General features: G+C 44.7%; 1 protein-coding gene across 1 annotated transcript; it reads left to right on the top strand.

Moving 5' to 3' along the window:
• Window positions 1–1,892: 1,892 nt before the first annotated feature.
• Window positions 1,893–16,104, top strand: tbx21 (T-box transcription factor 21). The gene is made up of 6 exons (XM_048233638.1): window positions 1,893–2,822; window positions 12,755–12,909; window positions 13,427–13,548; window positions 13,936–14,094; window positions 14,675–14,736; window positions 15,171–16,104. The coding sequence occupies exons 1-6, from the start codon at window positions 2,275–2,277 to the stop codon at window positions 16,051–16,053; spliced, it is 1,929 nt and encodes a 642-aa protein (XP_048089595.1). The 5' UTR covers window positions 1,893–2,274; the 3' UTR covers window positions 16,054–16,104.
• The last annotated feature ends 634 nt before the right edge of the window (window positions 16,105–16,738 follow it).

Below are 16,738 nucleotides of genomic sequence, written 5' to 3'. Positions count from 1 at the left end.
TCGCTCTGGACGCGTTCCCTCCTGCCATTGGTGTCAACACCAATGACTTCAGAGCGTGACCTTGCGAGCTCACCTTGCTAGGAGAAACAAAAGGAAGTGGGCATTAGAACCGTAATGGTGTGGCAAGGGAAAGTGTGTCACACCTGCACTGAGGGGACACTCGCGGTAACAATGGGTGCTGTGTGTGTGTGTGTGTGTGTGTGTGTGTGTGTGTGTTTGTGTGTGTGTGTGTGTGTGTGTGTGTGTGTGTGTGTGAGAGAGAGAGTGTGTGTGTGTAGCTGTGGGACACTACATGGTGTAGATGTGGTTATGTGAGGGTTGTCATGTTTATATGAGCTTATTCATTTATGTAAGCATGTGAGCATGCATGACAGGACTATTTATGTGGCGGAAGATGTTTTCACTTGTAAGTGTGTTGCGTGGGTACAGTAAACTTGCGCATACACCTGTGTGTGTGTGTGTGTGTGTGTGTGTGTGTGTGTGCAGAAAGTGTGTGCATGCAAATACTCAGATTAGCCAAAAATGTAATTAAAAAATATTTCACATATTTAAAAAATGTACACATTTTCTGTTCAAATCTGAAACACAATCTGAAGCACACAATAGTTTTGCTTATGTAGAGGCATGTGAGACCTGTGTAATGTAAAGGCTGTGTCCAATCATTTTGACCAAATGGTTCATTAAAGGAATTTCAATCAAACTCTGATTAATGTGAAGTTCTGAGTTAGGAGGTAATTCGAAATATGCACTTTCAGTTACAGTTTCTAAATCAAGTTTCAATAATTTTTCAGAATGTTTTTATCATTATATTATTGTTCTTATGAAACTTTCTTCTATGGTGAGTAAATCGTTATGTTGATTGATTACCTGCATTCGACGGTGTCCTTCAACGTCTCGAACTCCACTAAACTTCACTCACCTGCTTAAGGCAGAGTCTCTATGTCCTATGGAGAGCAACTAACTGCTCATATTGAGAACATATTGGCCTACAAAGGCTACAAAGTAGGCTATATCATATGGTATGTTGTACAGACCTTACAGATTGCACAGATCACCTTTCCATCCTAAAATGTAAAGTATAGTGCTGGGATTGTAAAAACATTATAAAAAAAAAAAAAGCGGACTATTCGTTCTACCCATGTCTATTCATCGCACGTAACTCATAAATAGCCTGCTCATATTAACGTCAGTTATATTTCAGACATGATAAATATTAGTGACAAGTGTTAGTGAAATAACTAAAATATAATTTATAGTTAATATACTATAGTAGGCTATCACCATTTAACAGATATAAGAACTGAACCGCACAAAACAAACTAGATCAATTTAATTAGATTAATAGCAGGGTGTTTCATTAAATGGTTCGAGTTTCGTTGACAAAAAGTTGTCATTATATCCTTTCAAAACATCAGTAGGCCTACAGACTATATGCCGCTGCTTATATATATAGGCCTACTTATATATATATATATATATATATATATATATATATATATATATATATATATATATATATATATATATATATGCTTATTATTATTAATATTATAATAATATTATTAATATTACTTTAACGTATTACTTTCACTCATGGAGTAGACCACATATATTTTGATACGTTTCACTTTGGCATAAAAATGCTGTTGTAGCCTACCAGTGGTTTGGTTGAAAAGGAATGAAGTTATTTTAACTTTGTCTACATCAAGCAAAGGGATCAAAATACTTAGGCCTTGCACACATTAGAACTGAGACGCTGTGATGGCAACTAAATCAGCCCCCGGCCGTCAAGAAACACGAGGAATACATTTCAAGCCTATCACGTCCGGGCTACGTTTGAGACCCACCTCCACAACCAATTACCACTCCCGAATGTATATATCATACTGGCTGAGAAGCTGAACATGTGTTTTAGGGGTCGCTTTGCGAGTGTGATACCAAAAAGACAACATCTTTTTTTCTCAATTTACGGGAAAATCTGTCCAAGTCGTGACAGTTACAGCAAAGGACGAATCATAGCTTACGCTACGAAACGGGACTTATCGTTAACAGCTTGCTCGTACAGTAGTTTGCATTTTGGAAAGCTGCCCTGAGAACTTTTATGTCAAAGGTAGGCTAAGCGATGCCATTTGAGTGAGGATATGCTGTGAAGAGGTATTTTCAAGTTGTCTAATTAAAAACGGCGTTTAAACGATCAAGTTTATTTTAACTGGAAGTAGAAAAGGATCACGATCGACCTATGACACTGTACGTCCGCTCAGATTGGTGCTGCAAATGGGCGGCATAGGCGGCAATTTGTACCTCAATATGTTGAATGGAACTGAGACACAAAGTTTCGCGAAAGAAGCCGACATTAGCAGTCACCTACATCGCAACAAAGACTTGGTGGACTTGAAAATGGGAATTCACGACACGAGGTTTTATTATCAGGAATCAATCCAGAACGGACAGGACAATCTGCCTCTGCAGTATCATACCGAGCAAACTGTCGCCGGATTCGGTGCGCAACCCGGGAGGTTCTACTCACCAACTTCACTCAGCAGTTGTCACTTCAACAACATACGGTCGCCGTCGAGAGGTGGCACGGGACAAACTTATGTGCCGGCAGGAGGAGATGGATTTTTGTCGCAGGGCAAAGATGTGTACCCGTCCGGTGCAGAGAGTTACTCTGCGTCCTTTCAGCACGGGTATCCCCGCGCACCCCTGTACCCTATACCTGGCCTACAGGTGTCGGGCAAAACACAGGCTGTCCTCAACAATTACCCTCTTTGGGCCAAGTTTCACAAATACCAAACCGAGATGATCATCACAAAACAAGGACGGTAAGTAGAGGTTCTCTTTTGCAGTATCATAACAATAAGTGATAAGTAGGGAACTATATTGGCGGAGTGCTTTACGCATCTCCAACTAACTCACCATACAGTGTAACTACTGTTTGTTAAAGGCTGTGAAGAAGAATCAGTGCGGTGACAACATGACGCTACTAAGTTGGTCATTTTGCATGGGGCAAACAGTTCCCTCGGGCCGCAATGTGTTTTTGTATTCAATTGAGTTTCTGCTTGTCCCACGATGTCAGCGATATACTTAGTGCCGTGCATACACGTCAAGTATGATTTAAGTGATGCGTAGGGAAATTTCTTTCGCGCGTACTGACCAATGACTAAACAGCGGCACAGAGGCGCGCCTCAGCCGGGGCATGAGTATCTGAAATCTAGCTGCTGTGAAGCCTGTTAAAATTGGGACGATTAATTAAGAGAGAAACGAATGTGTATGAGGGAAACGAAACAAGACCTTTGGGCGGATCATATTTAGGTTAAACAAACCGCGAACCTCTTTCAGTCTTTAAAATAGAGACCAATTATTTACATACTCATTTTGTTTTAGGCTGCAGGTAAATATCACAAACAACCTCAAAGTAGCCTATTTGAAAACTGTCGCAAAGGTCCTACATTCGCTTCCGTTTTCGTGTATTAGTAATTATTGGTTGCGGACATGAAGATATTTTTACAGCGGTAATTTCGCCATCATTATCTATAATTAATAATAATAATGCTAATAAACAGTCTAGAAATTAAATGTAACTGAATGCTAAATTGCAGAGATCTGTGCGCACACTTTTCTAACCTGATTTCGGCTAGGAATTAGCGACTATTGAATGTTTACTGCCAGTGCGAAAACTAACACTTTGACCGCAAACATGTTAGTGTTAACACTTAACAGTGTGATTAGGATATCACATCGGGGGGGGAAAAGTCAAACCATTCACTAGAACCAGCGCAGAAATCCACCAGGGGAAGATAGCGCTCACGGGTACGTGTGATAGGTCACCGAGCATTTAGATTCACCCACGTCAATTATGATTAATCTACTGATACGCGACTCCGACAAAAGCCAAAGCCTTTTCATGAAAACATGGAGTGAATAAAAAAAAAAACACCTGCCCTTGTCGTTTGCGCCGGTTACACATATTCTCATTTCAATTATTAGCCTGGACATTATGACCAAATATCAATACTGTATTGAAAAGAGATCGGCATGGCGACTGTATGAAGCCACTGGTAGGATTCCAATTATACACTGGAACTGGATTTTTTTTTACAAGATGTCTGAATTATTCTGAACTCTGTTTGAACTGTAGGCTACATCAGATGAAAAGGAATATCTGAGATGTAGGTCAAAGTTTCTGGATGAAGGTGCAAGTTGGACTAGATTTAAACCCACAATGGCATCCAATAGACCAACATGTGAGGAATAAGACAAACTGAAACACATTTAAATAGGAGGTCGTTGTCACGCCATGATGCTATCTTGGTATGAATGAAACTCGTCATACTGTGATGATACAACTAATTCTTGGTAATCAGATCTCTCTCCTGGAGTTGCACCTTTCACTATCTCTTGTAGACTAGAGGTTAATGTGATCTTCTGACAGTGGTTTTAAATCTGCTCTACAGTTTCTGACAAAGAGATGAGCTCTTCTCAATGGCTTTTGACAGTAGGCTACTCAGTTGCATAGCTGGTCTTCAGTATATTTTGTTATCAGCAGGGGTGACATATCTTATCATCCATCACTGGTGAACCGTAAACATCTGTCTGATACTGGTGTTGAACCTCTGGAATGTGAGGAAGCTGCCAGTGTCTGTAAGGAACCAAACTGATGATTGGAGATCATTGAGAACATCAGTCTTCCATAACTCGGTCGCTAAACCATATTGACATACCTCTTCCATAACTCTTAACTCTTAGTCGCTTAACCAAAAACATGCCTCTTCTTCTCTCAGTTTTCACAGAAGGCCGCTTTTTTTATGAGGACAGTTTTCAGTTGTCATGAAAATGTTGCCAGTATTTATTTATTGCACATATATTTATTAATTTTATTTTTTTCTATTTTATCTTATAATTGATATGTGATAATTGTATTTATATTTTCATCAATTCTGCATGTTTGATTCAACCCTCAGTTGGAGAGCGGCACTGAAAGTAACAGTCTCTGTGTAGGTGTTGTTTGTTAATTAATTTCTCAGTCACAAAAGACTCTGCACATGCAATCCATGATGTTTTTGTCTTTTTGCAAACACGGAATTCAATTTGGAATAAGGTCTAGTGTGATGGACTTTTTTTTATTATTATTTGTATTGCATTGGAATATGTTGGTGTACAGAAAGGCCTTACCAACAATTTTGTTAGTATATAACAAGATGCAAACAGTCCGCTGTCTTGGCCTCATTTTGTACACAGTTGGATTTTGTCTTACGTTGCAGTCTTAACCTCAACCCTCAACAGCCCAAACTAAGGACCTTTTAAAAGGCACGGAAACTCACATCTTAAAAACACTGCGTATGCAATTAGTGTAGAAATGTGAGGGTGGCTTTGGTGGTTAATAATTCCAGTGTATGTTTCATGATGTCAAAGGTTAAGTAATATCATTATGCGTGGGGTTCATACTACAAATGGTTGTGGGGCCCCTCTTCTGATTGTAAACACTTCCCTGTGAAAAACAGTTCTGACCTAAAACGTTCAACATTCTTTCAGATAGGATGTTTAAAAAAAAAAAAACCTGCCGTGCTTGCAGTGCTGCCACTGAGCATCAGAATTGAGGAAGCAGTGGCGGTGGAGCGCTGTGCATCAGCCAAAGCACTGTTGTAGCGTCGCACCACGGGCCACCACAGAAATGCATTTGATAGGCCTCTGGCGTGAGAACTCTTCTTCTCACATTTAAACCACTGGATCTCTTCATTGCTGCACTGGCCAAGACAAGACAGAAGAAGTTGATGGTGGTGGTGGTGGGGGGGTCAGATAAGGGGCGTCTGGGGTGGGGGATGGGGGTGCAGAGGTGAAGTGCAGACTCTGATGGCCACATCGAGCAGCGAAGCACCTTTGAAGTGCAGGAAGGTGTGTTTTTTCCCTCTTCTTTTGGTTCTTCTTCCTCTTCCTCTTCTTCTTCCTCTTCTTCCTCTTCTTCTTCACCGTGTATCTCTTTTGACAATCTCCACCTCACACTCTCTCTTTTTCCGCACAGTCTTCTCTCGCCTCACTTCATACGGGCTGGAGTGTGTAGTGGAGCATGTTTCCTCAGAAGTTTTTTCGGGCCGGGGCGAGGAGCGAGCGGAGTGGGGGTCAGGACTTTGAAATGGGCAGCGCTGGTCTGTAACGTTGGGCCTGCTTCTGCTCCACGAGGTCCCTGGACCTTTTCAAGTTTTTCCACCCAAAGTCTGACAAGGCAACAGTCTCTCCCTCTGAATAGCAATGCGCTCTGCCAGCCACTGACTGGGTTTCACTATGACTTTGGCATCAATGCAGGGTAATATCTGTCATGTTCTCATTGTAAGGGTAAACCAGTTGTCGTTTTCAGAGATGCTATCAGTGCCTTTATTACACCACAAGTACTGTCTAATCTCACCAAGCACAGGATGTAAAATATAATAAAAAACATCTCTGTTTAGTAGTCTCTAAAAAAATGTTTTTTTTTACTGCACTGATGTAGGTGTTTAATGAAAATAGCTCAACAGACAAAATTTATTTGCCAAACTTGCAGAATTCAACAATAGGTTGTGTGGGGTTCTGGCGGCGACGATGATGTTTTTGTGATGGAAAGAGGTGAACTACTGAGAGAACTGCAATTACGAATGTGGGTGTAGCTGTGTTCCACTCTTCTTTTGTGTTGTAACCACTGCTTTTTGAGAGGGTGGATGGCTTCTGTCCTGTGATGATCGTCTCACAAACATGAAGCAGCTCACGATATTATGGGCCAATTTGGTGTAATTAACACTGCTAAAGAAAGAGGGATCACAAAAAATGGTCCAGTAATTTTTTTAGATTAGCTTGGCTAAGGTTGAGGTTATCGTCTTTGTCTAAGTGGCGCTATGCGCACAAAATAATGAATGGATGCATACCATATTACAGGTTACATTTTAATTTGACAAGATTACACTTACATTTAAGAGCAGGTGTAAACTGAAGGTCTAATGCCGACATAATGAATAGGGTATACTCATAATGAGACATAATAAGTAGGAATAGGGTATAGTTAAGACAGTTAATATAAAATTAGTTACTTTCACAGTGGCTTTGATAAAAAGCCAACAAACTTTGGTGAACACCAATGCAGTAGAGTCCTGTGCTGTGTGAATACTGGATTAGTCTAGTGGAAGTGTGTGAAATGTGAATCGGTGAGTGTGGTATACATTTTGAATGCAGGGACCTTACAGACAGATCTGCTGTCCTACTCTTCTGAACTCGGCGCCTCAGTGGATCAGGGCTCTTCCACACAAGATGTGGCTCAGGAGCCTCTTTGTACTGTAGATTTTTACAAGTCGGCCTCTGCCAACCATCAGAACCAGAGGAACTCCAGCGGGCTACTCTACTCAATCAAAGTCTGGAAACTCTCTCTCTCTCTCTTTCTCTCTCTGTCTGTCTGCATCTCTCTCTCCTTTTTTCTGTCTCTATCTCTTTCTTTTCAGTGGTTGCATGTTGCTGTGGTAGATGTGGTCTCTTTTTAGAGAGAGAGCACCAATGATCCAGCAAAAAAAATGCAAACAAATGCGATGACAAAGATCTGTCATCTACAAAAAGCATTGTTCTTCTTGTTGTTGTCTGACTCACTAAACAAACACACAGATCCAAGCTTGAATATGAAATATGAATATGACAGCAGTGCAATTGCGCCCTTGTAAATCCAGCATCTCACAGGCCATAACTGTCTGTCTGCGTGAGTGCCTCGTCGGAGGATGTTTCACATGTTTCATTTATTGCGGCCACCATGCCTCTCCCCTTTAGCTTGGCACGCTGTAAAAAGAGGGTGCACAGGTGCCATGCACAGACGTTAAAATACCAGCCCAGTTCTGGGAGAGAGACCACATCGTCATTGGTAACATTGGTATCATATCCACCATGCAGAAAATATCCATAGCAGAAAATATCCATTGGCTATCTCCTCAATCTAACTCTCTATCTATCTTCTTAGTCTGTCTGCCAGTCTGTGTCTCTATCCTTCTATCTATCTGTCTATCTTTCTATCTCTTCATCTATCTATGTGTCTGTTTGTGTGTCTGACTGTCTGTCCGTTTGTCTGACTGTCTAGTCACATACAAACACGCATGTATTAATTGCATAGCTGCTTCTCAGATCACTTCCTAGGCTTCCTGTACAGCTGTTTGCATTTGCATAGAGGACAGGACACAGACAGTTTTGTCTGCTAACACAATCGGTCCTCAGAGCCTGTGGAAAGTGTTTGTTTATTGGTTTTTTTTTTTTTCTTGTCTCCTTTATATGGTTGTGGTCAGTGTTGCAGTAGATGCGTTTGCTGTGAAGGTGCGCTGAGGAGAGAGCATGAGACCACAGCTGCTCCTGGTCCTGCCTCCTCCACTCTTGTATGTGCTTTGGGTTTCTGAGGTGACCGCATGAGTATAACCTTTGTACCTTGCTGAAAGAGCGTCGTCTGCACCACACACCACAGTTGCCCTGCCCCCGTCACCAGTCCCCAAGGTGTACCATCTTACAGGCCACCTGATGCATGGTACAAGAGAAAGGAAGTCTCTCTCTCTCTCTCTCTCTGTGTGTGTGTGTGTGTGTGTGTGTGTGTTTTTGTCTGTCTGTCTGTCTGTGGGTGCATGTTTGTGGGGGGCGTACGCATGAGAGTGTGAGTGTGTGTTTTTTGCATTTTTTTTTCTTTGCCAAAAGTGCCTGAGAAAGGCACCTAACGTGCAGAAATGGCACGAGGGAGGAAGTCAGTGTGTGTGTGTGTGTGTGTGTGTGTGTGTGTGTGTGTGTGTGTGTGTGTTTTGAGTGCATGTCTGTGTGTGTGTGCTTCTAGGTGCCTGTGTGTGGGGAGTATATGTGTGTTTATGTTTCAGTGTTTGAGTGTGTGTCGGGGTTGTGAATGTGTGAGTGTGTAAGTGTATTTATGCGCATGTGTGTGGGAGTGTTTGTGTTGTTTTTTGTTGTTTTTGCCCAAAAAGCCAGAGAAAGGCCCCTCCGTCTGTCCGAGGGCAGCCCCAGACTGGCATGTTTTCATCACAGATGATCGGCCGCGTGTCGGGTGACATAAACTGGACCTGAACCCCTGTCTCTCTGCATCAGTGCGTGCACTCAAGGAGAAGAGGCGTCTCCCCAGTGGACGTCCAGCCACTCACCGAGCCTCTGCTTCACATCCTCATACACACACACGCACGAATATGCACACACACGCACGCACGCACGCACACGCACGCACGCACGCACACACACGCACACACGCACACACACACACACACACACACACACACACACACACACATACAGAGGCACGCTCTCACCTTTCCGTCTCCCACCTCTATGTATCTCTCTCTCTCTCTGTCCCTCCCTCAGTGTGTTCTCTTCTTCTCTTCCTCTCAGTTTCTAGTTCTCCATTTCTCTCTCTCTTCCTTCCTTCTTCACTCAGTGTTTTTTCCATTTCAATTAAAAGAAGTGATCAGACAACATGTTTGGTTAATCAGTCATCTGCCTCTCAGTACACAGGGCAGGGTTTCCGCAGGGTCTTAAAAAGTCTTAAAAAGTCTAAAATATCATAATCTCCATTTATGGCCTAAAAAGTCTTAAATATTGCATACCACGTCTTAAATTGCATTTAATTTGGTCTTAAATATGTACATCCATTTACTGCTTCTTACGTCGTTGTAATTCTTTTTTTTTTTCTTTTTTTTGAGAAATGCGTTGGCGGCATTTATAGTTGGTTCCGTGTCTTGTAGTTCTTAATGATCCAGGTATTAGTGCAATAATACTACAACTACTATTTTGAAAGCAATTCTGGGACTTGTATGTGCCTTACTTTTTCATACTGCATGTAGATCTTTAATTTAATTCAATATAAAAAGGTCTACAACATCTTAAATGTACCTGCAGAAAACCCTGACAGGGTCCACACAACACACCTACTCAGGTTCCCCCAAAACAATAGCCATTCGGTTGCATTTGTCACATTTGCCTACTGCGGTTATGAGAGGACGGATCATTATTTGCTTATGACCACATGGTAGTGAGTGTTCTCAACATGGTTGTCGGTTTAGCACCTCCACATTCAGTACGTGTGCTGTAGGAAGTCCTGGGCAGCAGAGCAGGAGGGGACGGCTCTGTCTCAGCCGCCACCCACGGCAACGGTACCCTGCCGACCCCACAGTCGCCGATGGCAGCACAGAGAGACTTTTTTTCTTCTTTCTACACCAAGTCAGTTAAAACCAGACGAGTTTCCATCTGTCAACTCAGGGTTTCAATCCCAACCAAATCCACCTACGTGTATGCTACAGCTCATCTGTGGTAAACTCATCGGTTTCCCCCTTCACCAGGTTGCGATTTCTTATAAAACGGCCGATTTGAAGAAGGCTTGAAAAATCCATGCAGCCCAGTCAGAAGAAAAGGGGGAACACTGGTAGAGAAGAAACATAGAGAGATTAATTACCCTTTCTGTGGCCTGTTGAAGATTCAGTTGGTTGAAGTCTTGTTCATGTTGACAACTGATGTGGATGGCTTCCTCTATGTGGACTGCTCTGTAGATTTAGCATGGTTCAAAGTTAGTTGATCCATTCTGCGGTTTATCTATTATACAATTTTAAGTACTAAATCATGTACAAGTTTAATGAGTCATTCAAATATATGAGAAATACAACATTAGACTGTTTTTGTTTCCATAACAATATTTAAAATACACTGTTAAAACGTGTGATATTGTTGATCAAATAATATTATTATACTGTAAAAACCTTCAGATATTGACTGACAAAAAAAAACAAGAGAATAAGAGTGATGATTGCTGAGTCCAGTGTGTGAGCGTGTTCCTGTAGGGTTGCCGGGGGTAACGAGGAGAGGCAGGCCCAGAATCTGCCTTAGGGGACGACCTCAGCATCGCTGTTAACCATTAGCACAGCAACAGAGGAAACCTTGCAAAAGGACAAACTATATATATATATATATAGTTTCGTATTGGCGGCTTTGGTTAGCATTGTTCAGAACGTGACTAAGTCAAGGGAAATCTATGGATCCTGTAAAGCACAAAAACCCACATTCTGTGCTCTGATAAAACCTTGCATGCATGCATGCACCTAGAACGTGAGAGTAGCATGCTCTCAGACAGGGAGCAACAGCACACACACACACACACACACACACACACACACACACACACACAGTTGGCCCAAACAAGCATCTCCCTTTACACACTTCACTAGCTTGAGTCTGCTAAATGCCGGAAGCGCTTGGGGAGATAAAGGCAAAATAAATTCAAATGAACTGAATTTCAGTGCTCACATCAAGTGGAAAAGGTAATGGATTTTCCCTCCAACAAACACAGCCACTGAGAGCAGCCAGTGGAGGCCACAGTCACACTAAACTCTCTGTTTATCGTGAGTTTATCAAATACATTTAGTTTACATCACTCAATGTTTCATCGCCGTCATTACAATGACTGCCATTTATTATTATTGTAAGTGTATAATTATACGATTTTAAGTAGTGTAGGATTGTGATAGTGAAAATGTAGGCGAATGAAAATGAATGTAAACCGTTTGCTTTCGATTTTCAATTTGGCAGCCAAGAAGCTATTTGTGTGACATTAAAAATGAATTTGCTAGTGGTGTGTGTGTTTGTGTGTGTGTGTGTGTGTGTGTATGTAACATGACAGTGCTTGGCAAGAAGTTGGTGCTCGTGCCCTTTGCCGCTGATACGCTACTGAGCTCCCAAAGATGCCAGGAATGACACTCGCTAGTGTTCGTGTCTTACACTGGAAGTGTTATAGCCTCAGGTGGAGCTGGGTGTAAAACAGTATGCCAAATGTCAACTGGGCCGCCGCTATGTTGTTCCACCAATTACTCCATGTTTGTATCAGTCAGCCCCTACGTGTAACATAGCATGCCAGGCTGTGGCACGCTCTGATGAGCAAAACGTATATAGACACACACACACACACACACACACACACACACACACACACACACAGTAGCAGTATTATCTGGCTCATGAAGTCAGGATGAAGACAGTCCAATTTGATAGAATTAATCCGGTTTATTCCAGATCCAGATTATTTTGCTCCAGAAGAAAAGGTTGCAATGTTTTGGAGAGAGTGTGTGCTGCATTTGTATGCTTCTTTTGTGTGTGTGTGTGTGTGTTCCCTGGCGGTGTTGTCCTGGGACACACTGACCTCTCTGTTACCTCCTCTCTGTCACAGCCTCCATGATCAGAATCACTTCGGCAAGTAAAACTCCAGCAATCAGCAGTGGCTACAGCACACATCTTTTATTAACAGACACATTAAATATTCACATGGAGCCTGTCCCGTGTGCTTCAACCAACACACACACACACACACACACACACACACACACACACACACGGTTATGTGTATTGCACACACATTCACATACTGTACACTCATGCACAGTCACCCATCCATAACTCGCACGCATAAGACCATACACATAAACACACACACGCTCACACCACCGCTACTGTTCTCACCCAAAGTGGCCGTCGCTGTAAAAACGAAGCATACTTATCTTCATGGACGCACTCCGTTTTCTGTCACGAGGGAGTATTCTCCCCCACCCCGCCCCAGCCTGAGTAATGGTCTTTTAGCTTGCAGAGTCCAAGAAACTCTGAGGTCATAACTCTCAATTCCCAGGAAACCTACACACTGGGAAAAATGTCTCTCTGCCATAAAGAGCCATTTGCCAACCATGTAATGGAGCTTTTCTGCGTTTTGTTTGTTGTTTGTTTTTTTTCCTCACAGGAGGATGTTCCCCTTCCTCAGCTTCAACATAAGTGCGCTGGACCCCACGGCGCACTACAACGTCTACGTGGACGTGGTGCTCGCCGACCAGCACCACTGGAGGTACCAGGGTGGCAAGTGGGTGCAGTGTGGCAAAGCCGAGGGCACCATGCCAGGTAATACAGCTTGCCCGTGTTCACACTCTTGCTGTTTTACTTTGACTCATATGGAGTCATATAGTTGCATAAGTGGTTGTAGGGTAATGACTTTCTTTTAAATCTAAATTTAAATCTAGATCCATGAATGTTAAGTATTACAGTAACTGAGTTAGTCTTGACAGTTCTTAATATTTCAATAATCAATTTATAATTTTTAATAATCAATTTAATCATTTTAATATCAATAATCCAAATGTATTACTGATTCACACTACTAAAAGAGAGAGAGGAAATATAATTTATTGATTAAGTGCCAATGTTAAGTTAAGTGCCAATGGACTGCACTACTACAGCCATGAAAAAAAATATTTTTTAAACATTTTGGTTAAATCTCTGTATGTGACACAAAATTCTCCCAACAACTGTCACCACCAAAGACGTGCATATACAAGATGTCTCTTATGCTTGCCTAAATGTGCACCATTAGTCTTCTCATGTGACGGAGAGGAGCTTCAACTGAGGTGTGTGTTGACAGGTAACAGGACGTACATGCATCCCGACTCGCCCAACACCGGAGCTCACTGGATGAGGCAGGAGGTGTCCTTTGGTAAACTCAAGCTCACCAACAACAAAGGCAGCTCCAACAACGTGGCCCAGGTACAGTGGACATGTGGACAGTGGAAGGGTCACTTCAGCACTCATCTCAATGTCTCCAGTAAAAATAATGGAGTTGAAGGCATAACATCGCAAGGGCTCAGCATGAGTCATCCTTAGGTTATGCGATCATCCGATGAGACACTCCTCATCTAAAAAATATTATAGAAACATTTTGGGCATATGTAGTCATTTGCAAATGTCTTGAAGGCTTATTGAGGTATTTCTCCTGTCAGTTGACAGAATATCAGAATACTAATCGTGTTTTGGGTGAGGTCTGATTAGTCATAGCCACAGTCATTTGATGACTGCTGTGTCTACGCTGCTTTGCTACTGAGCCGTCTATTGTTTGTCATGGTCTGTTTATGACGCAACTGCTCTGCTCCTCAGATGATTGTGCTGCAGTCGCTACACAAGTACCAGCCCCGTCTACACGTCGTGGAGGTGAAGGAGGACGGCTCAGATGACCCCTTCCTCTCCTCCAAGGCCCAGATCTTTGTCTTCCCAGAGACACAGTTCATCGCTGTGACAGCCTATCAGAACGCAGACGTGAGTCCCTTCCCCCCTCCCCCAACACCTACACGCACACAGACCACACACCACACGTCCCTTCTAAGAACAAGCTGGCTAAATATTAAGTATGTTGAGAGTAGGCTGCTCAAGTGCTCTGTCCGTGCACTGGAGTAGAACGCAGGGTGAGGAGAAGAGAGACGACAGGAGGAGTTGTTGAGGATTTTTTGCGAGCTTCATTTTTAGTGTCTTCTCAAGTAAATGATGACAGAGGCCTCGTGAATTATTTGTGCTTGTCTGTGATCTTCCTCTTCTCCACCTCTCTCTCTCTCACTTTCCCCCTCTTTCACTTTCACCCTCTCTCTCTCTCTCTCCTGATTTTCCCCTCACTATCTTTCTCTCTTTTCGGTCTCTCTGCCTCATTTCTTCTCCCCTCTCACATTAACACACACTTGTGCTCTCCATCTCCCACTCCCACTAACTCTCCCTCCCTCCCTCTCTCTCTCTCACTCCATCTCTCCCTCTTTATGTCTCTCTATCTCCCTCTCCATCATATGCCCCACCGATGGTGCAACCCTTGTCCTCCGTCTGACCCTGTCTCCTGCCATTTCTTCCACAGATCACTCAACTGAAAATAGACCACAACCCTTTTGCTAAAGGCTTCCGGGACAATTACGACACGTACGTAAGCATAAAGACGACTTCTTCACAGCCAGAAAAAAATGCACAAAAGTGTCCAAAAAGAGAGCCTCTTGTGCCCAAGCAGAGCACACATACTCACAGTGAACACACACTCACACACACACTGTTTCACTGCTTCTTTCTTGTAAGCTCGGTAGTCTGGTTTGCCCTTTTGTGAGGCAAAGGTTCATGTATAAATCAATTTTTGCCGAGGCACAACAAAGGTAATCAAAAACACAGTATGAATTATTTAGCGGGAAGAGGCCTAGTAGATTCTTCCTGCCTGACGCTCGGGGAGGTGGACTCGCTAGTTGGGGTGAAGTGTTAGCAATTCACAGCTCTGTAGGAGTTTTGTCAACAGCGTTTAACCTTTGACCTAACACTCCTCCACCTCTTTTTGCCTCCCCCTCCCTAATCCTGCTTCTCCTAATTAGGCTCTACGTCCAGCAGGACTCCGAGCGGCTCACCCCGTCCCCCAACGATGGTCAGCAGCTCCTGGCGGGTGGCTGTTACCACCAGCAACCTTACCTTGCAGACCAGTACATGAGCCCGCTGCCTCAGGGCCGCTTCTACAGCCGCGCCGACATGTCCATGGCGGGCCAGCAGGGCCCCAAGGACCCGTCGTCCACCGTCAGCCCCCACGGCCGCTGGTACCTGCCCAGCCCGCACCCCATGCCCCCCTCCAACTGCCTGGACTTCAACTCCTTCGACGGGGACTACGCGACAGGCAACGGGCTCTACAAGCCCTACCCCCACCACCTGCAGACGCCCGGGAACCCCACGCTGGGCTACTACCCGGAGAGCCCCTTCTCGACCGGGGGCATGTCGGTGCCGGTCAGCGGGGCGTGGAGCGCCAGCGGCAGGCCCTCGCCGCCGTACCTCAGCCACCCGCGGCCGAGCAAGCCCGGGCCCCCGGGGGGCCCCCTCAGCTGGTTCCGCTCCGTGCCGACGTCCTCGTCGACCTCGCCGGCGGGGGCTAACGCGCGTCCGCCGCCGCCACTGGCCCCACCCCCGCCGAGTGTCCTCTCCACGCCTCCGCTGGATTCTCTGCGTCTGGCCCTGCCGCAGGACAAGCCCAAGGACGGGTGTGGGGGCGGCGGTGGCGCTGGGGGAACGGGGGAGGACGGCTGGTTGGAGGCGCCCTCGGTGAAGTCGGTGGACTCGGCCGACTCGGGACACGAGGGCGGCGAGAGCAAGAAGCGGCGCGTGTCGCCGTACGCCTCCAGCACGGAGAACTCCCCGCCCAACCGGAACTCCGAGCTCTGCGAGAAGGACAGCGGCAGCGACGTCGGCTACTACAGCTTCTTCGGCCACTGATCCCTCGCCCTACCCACCCGGAAAAAAAAGACTCGGCCCTCCGCTCCTAACTCCCTGACGCCCTAACCCCCCTGGCCCCCCCCCCCCCCACCTCCCGCAAGGACCTCCATGCCCTGCCCACCCGCACCTCTGAGATCTCCAACTGTCCAGTTGCACTGATGTCCACTGGTGTTCCCCTGTGGCGGAGAGACACACCCGTTGGGAAGGAAGAGCTCTGCCGAGTGAGATGCACTCAGACAACAGAACAGATCTCAGAACAGATTGTTCGAATCTACGTGACACTGGCACCCCCTTATGTCTATATGGGACAATGAAACAGCGGCATTGTAAAATAGTCTGTGTTTTTCTCTTTTGTGGTTAGAGTGTCTCTGTGTTGGATGAATGCGTGGCAGATAGAGTGAGTGTGTGTGTGCGTGCATGTGTGTGTGTGTTTGTTTAAGGTGGTTGGGTAGCAGGGTTGAAAGTCAATCAGAAGGTCTGAAGGAGGCTGTCAGAGTTTGCGAGGGCCCCAGCGTGAAGACGATGTGACTGTGGACAGACACTTGGCCTGAAGACACGGCCACGTACAGTCCTGTGCCACCTTGGTGTTTCATTTGACCACTGGAGTTTTAATGGAAGGGAAAGGGGGAGAGGGGGAAGATAGGGAGAGAGAGAGGAAGAGAGAAAAAATGTCACCTGCTGACAC

This window comes from Alosa alosa, chromosome 22, assembly GCF_017589495.1.
Source record: "Alosa alosa isolate M-15738 ecotype Scorff River chromosome 22, AALO_Geno_1.1, whole genome shotgun sequence".
NCBI lineage: Eukaryota > Metazoa > Chordata > Actinopteri > Clupeiformes > Clupeidae > Alosa > Alosa alosa.
This window is presented reverse-complemented; position numbering and strand designations above follow the sequence as displayed.

Bases quoted from the DNA above. Each gene is read 5' to 3' on its own strand.
- tbx21 (XM_048233638.1), top strand. From the start codon at position 2,275: ATGGGCGGCATAGGCGGCAATTTGTACCTCAATATGTTGAATGGAACT. The intron at 12,910-13,426 runs GTAATACAGCTT...GTGTGTTGACAG, and splicing joins AGCCGAGGGCACCATGCCAG to GTAACAGGACGTACATGCAT. The intron at 14,095-14,674 runs GTGAGTCCCTTC...TTTCTTCCACAG, and splicing joins CAGCCTATCAGAACGCAGAC to ATCACTCAACTGAAAATAGA.